This window comes from Octopus bimaculoides, chromosome 25, assembly GCF_001194135.2.
Source record: "Octopus bimaculoides isolate UCB-OBI-ISO-001 chromosome 25, ASM119413v2, whole genome shotgun sequence".
In the NCBI taxonomy this organism is placed as follows: Eukaryota; Metazoa; Mollusca; class Cephalopoda; order Octopoda; family Octopodidae; genus Octopus; species Octopus bimaculoides.
This window is the reverse complement of record NC_069005.1, coordinates 33,282,520-33,288,634: the sequence shown is the minus strand read 5'-3', so window position 1 is coordinate 33,288,634 and position 6,115 is coordinate 33,282,520. Positions and strand designations below refer to the sequence as shown.

At 40.0% G+C, this 6,115-nt stretch overlaps 1 protein-coding gene across 1 annotated transcript in view; it reads right to left on the bottom strand.

Annotated features, from left to right (window-relative positions):
• The window catches only part of LOC106869078 (inositol polyphosphate 5-phosphatase K), a 41,795-nt gene extending 39,562 nt beyond the window's left edge, over positions 1–2,233 (bottom strand). The window contains exon 1 of the mRNA XM_052976662.1: positions 2,132–2,233. Coding sequence (XP_052832622.1) covers positions 2,132–2,156 — 25 coding nt within the window. The 5' untranslated portion in view covers positions 2,157–2,233. The remainder of the gene's footprint in view (positions 1–2,131) is intronic.
• Positions 2,234–6,115: the final 3,882 nt, after the last annotated feature.

The window sequence follows — 6,115 nt, the reverse complement described above, 5'->3', positions numbered from 1 at the left end:
CAATGCTTAAGTTCTCCATGTTGAGTATAAATCACAACCTTGGATCTTAGTCATGGTCGACCCTGGTTGAGATTTCTTACACGGCCAACCAACCAACCAGCCAGCCAGCCAGCCAACCAACCAACCAGCCAGCCAGCCAGCCAAGGGGAAAATATTTGTTTTAGTCTCCAAATTTTCTCCATTCTTTAAATCTGGCCAAGTTGGAAGAGATTTTGCTGCCTCAGTATCTCTTCCAAAGTTTTTCCTAGAATAATGGCATCGTTGGCCATGGTTTTCCAACTGATATTCACTATCTGTCTCAACAGTATCATCACAAATATTTCGTTTTTATATTTATTCGTACTAAAAACATCCACATCTCCAGTTTTTTTTTTTTACAATATTCTGAATAATACTATGACTCCCTATATTTCACCTTTCACTGGAACAGTGAATATTTTGACAAAAGCATTCTATAAAATAATCAAGTGGTTGTCCTTTTCCCTGGAATATTGTTAATCTGCCAGTTGAGTTTAGCTCAAGGCCACTCCTCTCTCAAGGGCCACTCCTCTCTCAAGGGCCACATCCGTTATTCTGACACAGAGGCTACATGTCATTGCAACCATTTAACAATCTATAGTTTGTTTCACTTTCCCACCATTTTCCTTGTAGCTCCACTGTTTCTTCTTAGTTGCTCTGAATTTAGTAGAGTCCAATCCAGTGCCAAAAGCCTGGAGCTATGTCACTTCATTTCGGACGTGTTGCTCTGACAGAGAAACAACAGTAGGACCCTTTCAATGGAACCAGTGTCGATGTTTCTTTGTTCTTGCCTGGAACACTGTTCTACCAGTGTCATATATATTGTAATGTGAAGCGAGATTATCTTCTATCAATACTTACTGATTCTCTGGTTGTTTCCAGAGCTTCATCCATATTCTGCCCCCGAATGGCATTTACATGCCTATCCCTCTCTAAACGAATATACACTCCATAGCCACATATATTCTATATTCTAGTCAAGGGACTGCTTTGTGCTCCAATATCTGTTTTAGCCTGGTTTCTATAACTGAGTGCCCTTTCTAATGCCAACCCTTTTCCAGAATGTACTGGGTGCTTTTTTGTGGCTCCAGCAGACAGTGCATTAAACTAGGATGAACTCTATCTTGCCAGCTCACATGGTGACATAGAATCTCTCTTACAGAAATAGCTTTAAGAAAGACATGGCTGTTGTATTGAGTAAGGTCGCCAAATGACATAGAAGCTTTCCTGCTGGGCTTATGTGGTCCCCATTTTAAAGAGAGTGAAGGGAGTTCATTGAAGGAGATCTGGTGATTACATTGAGTAAGGTCAGAGAACTACATAGAAGCTTGCATATATATATATGTGGCCCTTCATTTTAAAGAAAGGGATTTGCCTGTTACGTTAAACAGGTTGAAGGTGATTTTGAAATATTGCAAGAGTGAATTAATAAGGGTCTGGGGCATATGTGAGAGGGTAATTGGAAGTGTGGTGGTGGTGGTAGGGTTGATAATTAACAAATTAGTGAGGAGAGGTGGGTTGGGCATGGTGGAAGGTGTGGGAAAAGTTGAATTAATAACTGACTGTTAATTAGGAAATTAGGCTGTAATTTCAGAAAAAAAAAAAAAGTAAAAATGATGTTTTATATTTATTTGGGTGTGTTATATGAGGGGTGGGGGTAGAAGAACACAGATGACAGGATGTGCTTATTGTTGTTGTTGCTATAGTTTTTCTCACACACACCTCAGTGTGTGCATGTGAAGTGTGAGGAATAGGTGTATGCATGAACTGTGTATGAGTGTGTGTGTGTGTGTGTGTGTGCTTGCATGTATGCATGTGTGTGTGTGTGTGTGTGTAGTTCACATATTGAGAAGTTCTGTTTTGAACCAATTCAGAATATAGTGACATTGAGTTGAGCACTGAGTAAACTTCCATTGATTGCTCTCCTCCTCCTCCTCCTCCTCCCCCTCCTCTACTCAGTCTACATATCAATGCTTACAGTTGTTTCCAGTGATTCCCTCAGTCCCTTATTTAATTTAAAATTAACCTTAATGCTTGTTGGTTTATTTACTTCTTTAACACCATTGTTATTATTATTATTGTTAAAATGATAATATTGATTTCCTTTACTTACCACTGTGACCGTGCCTGTTCCACATGCGATATCAGAAGTTTAACATGAGCCCACAAATCAGTAACACAGGGACACTGAATGAGCCCATGCCAAATAGTTTCATCACCCCGCATGCATCTTGGACTGGTCCAGCTGCTGGTGGTACCAACACAGCAGTGTCTCTAAAGCCAGGAACTTTTCAGCAACCCCCTCCCCTCGTATATACTAAAGTGACCAGCAAACTGAATCCACACAACTCTCTCTCTCTCTCTCTTACTCAGTGACCAGTCCTAAACCACATGAGCTCCTCACTTGCACAGCGACCACTAAATCCAAACCATATATACCCCATACTTTCTCACAGACCAATCCCAAACTACATATCTACCCAACTTACCCCACCCACCCCAACTACTCACTTGCAAAGTGTGACCAGGCAAAACAACGTTTGATGTTTTATTTTTATCTCCAGTTGTTTGTTGTTAATGAAGTTGCACTATTTATGGTATGCAAATATATCTGATCTCTACCAGCTTGTGTTCAAGTAGAACCACTTCATGTAAATTTCATATATATATATATATACATGGTGGGTGGTAGGAGTGAATGCAGGGGTGTATATATACATACATATACACACATATATATATTTAACAGACATACACAAACATAATATACACACTCAGACAAAAACAGAGAAAAGTAAAGAAGTATGTGGGTGAGTGAGTGTATGCAATATGGCCAAATGGTTAAGCAGTTTGCTTTACACCCACAGAATTCTAGGGTGGAACCTACTGCATGGACTCTGGGGAAAATACCTCATACCTTGCGAGTAAAACTGGGGAGATAAAAACTGTACAGAACTATGTTGGGTGGATTGTCCTTGGATTTCAAAAGATACAGCCTGGTCTCATCACACTGATAGTTTCAAAACTAAAATAAACAAAGTTGTTTTCTAATCTAAAATATACTCTCCTTCATTTTTTACAATGCTCTTCCATCTCTCTGGTAGACCTGCAAGGACCCTCTTCCAAAATTCACTTGTCTGTGATGAAAAATCCTTCTCCAGTACTGTTCTGACCTCATCTACAGAATTCATATTTTTCCGTCCAAATTATTTTGAAGACTGCAGAATACATGATAATCAGATGGGGCAATGTCCAGCGAATATGCTGGGTGGGGCATCGTTTCCCATTCAGACTGCTCCAGCCTTTGGAATGTCATCCTTGCTGTATGTGGCTGAGCATTATCCTGATGGAAGAACATCTTTTGTCTTGAAACCAAAGATGGTCGTTTTTCTTTTCGCACAGATGTCGATGAATGATTGAATGACCAAGTCCAAGCTTCTCTGCTAGTTCCTCAACAGTTACAATGGGATTTTGTTCCACCAGAGTTTGCAGGATGTCGTTGTCAAGCTCTACAGATCTTCCAGGACAAGGCTTGTCTTCTAGGCTGTAGTTTCCAGTTCAGAATTTCTGGAACCACCATTGACACCGACTTACACTTATAGTCTGATCCCCATATACTGCATTAATATTCCTTGCACTTTCCATTGCATTGTTGCCTTTATAAAACAAAATATGCCGAATATGTTCTTTTGTCACTTTGAAAAAATAACTTAAAATCGTTCATGCAACTGAAAAAAACGCATTATTTATGGGATGACCCAATATGTGTGTGTGTGTGTGTGTGTTACACACAAGCACACATACACACAAATGCATATATATATATATGTTTATACACACACAAAAAAAAATCACATATATACACACATGCTTGTGAGATATAATGTTTACAATTATGGCTGATAATTATTCTCAGCTGTTTCACGAAACATACACATAATTGATCGAGGGTGATGGCTGTTCTAGCAGGGTGGTTTGTTTTTTATTGTTTAGTTCAACATGGGTTCTGATCAAAGACATTGTTGGTAGAAGAGGTAAGTGGGGCAGAGGGGTCTAGTGGTAGTGGTGTGGGTAGGGGGTCTGTTGTTTTTGTTGTTGTTTAGTCATATCTGTTCTGATCAAAGACATTGATATTGGTGCAGAGGTGATGGTGGTGGTGGTGGTGGCTGTTTTAGTGAAATGCAGGGGAAGGGGTCTGTTGTGGTTTAATTGTGCATCAGCCTTAGTCAAAGATATTCCAGATATGCCCACCCCATCTGTTTATCTATCAGACACTGCTTCATGCAACATGTTGTTGGGTTCCTTGTTTTTAAGTGGTGGGGTGTGATTTGAGGGAGACTTGGTTACTATTTCAAACAGGCCAAACAATAATGTAGAGGTTTCTTTATTGGCTTGTTGTTGTCGTTGTTGTTGGTGGTGGTGGGGGTTTGGTTGTGGTGGAGGTGGTGGTAGTAACAGTAGTAGTGGTGGTGTTGATTGTGATGGTTTTGGTTGTAGTTGTGTTGGTGGTGATTGTAGTGTGGCAGTGATGGTGGTGGTAGTGGTAATGTTGGTGTTGGTGGTAGTGTAGTATAGGCGCTGGTGGTGGTATGGTAGCATTGATGTATTGATAATCTAGTACATGGTCATTAAGTGTAGTATGAACAATTAGAATGCATTAATTATTCATATCAATATGTTACACACACATAAAAAAATAGGCAGACAGGCAGGCAGGCACGCGCGCGCACACACACACACACACACACATGAAGGAGGGGGATGAATGTCTGAATGTGTAATGGAGGATTTAATAATTACTCATTAGGAGTAAACATTACTAATTATATAAATGGGTTTGGAGTAGCAGGCAAAATAGGGAGGAGATATCATCATTGCCAGGGCTATGAAGAGCCACCACCACCACATCAGTTTATATCATGTCAACAACATTGTGTTAAACAAGACACTTAACTGACAGCAGTTCAGTGAATCCGGCTGCGAAGAGGTACCACAGTGCGGTACAGTTCAGTGTACTGTGTCCATGGCCAGCACAATCGTTGACAGACTAGTCTACATAGTTGTAAGTAGGTACGACACTGTAGTATAATTCACCGTACTGTGTCCATGACTGACACAGTTAACTGTCAACAGTCCAGGCTACTTACATGTATATAGGTACATGTATATGTAGGTACATGTATATAGGTACCCCAATGAGGTATTGTTTATTGTATTGTGTCCATGACCAACACAGTTAACTGTCAACAGTCCGGTCAATCCAGCTGTAAAGAGGTGCCACATTGTGGTATAGTTCACTGTATTGTGTCCATGATAAACAGACCACAACCTCAATGCCACTGGTGACTACAACCTCAATGCTACGACTGACCACAGCTTCCATACCACTGCTGACCACAACCTCAATATCATTGGGAACCGCATCATCTATGTCACTACTAGGAACAACCTCAGTGTTGTTAATGACCACAACTCTGTTTCCCTGGTCAGTCAGCCAAAGAGCAAATCAGTCTGTAAGGAAAACACTGTACTCTCCAAAACTCGTCCCTGGTCAGTTCACCTTTATCTAGCATATCCTATTGGATGGCCACATCATTTTCCATGACTTCCTACAGAGCATGTCTCTATGGTCACCTTCTCTCATTTGGTGCCACGCCTACTGTCACCTTCCTTCTGTTACAATCTCTGGACTGTGCTTATAATCACTTTCCCCTCAGTTTCTGTTGTATGATGCAGGTTTACTCTCACATCTTTCTTTCGTTACAATACAAGGGTTCTGCTTATTGTGCCTTCCTTCTACAGACAGGATTTTATAACACTGGCATCCTCCCAATCTCTCAAGCTGCCAATATTTTCATAAACATAAATCTGCACCATTTTGGTAAACTTTTACCTGCCAAAAACAACATCACCGATTTCATCTCATTAAGTCTATTTCACTTAAAATACTCTAAACTCTAAACACTGCTCGTTATCTCTCTAGATTTCTCCCTAATTCCCCAAACTTCTAATTACCAGATTATCATAACAATGGATTATTACTGAAATAGTCATAATATTGATATCTTCAGTTTTTTTTTTTTTTTTTTTTTTTTTT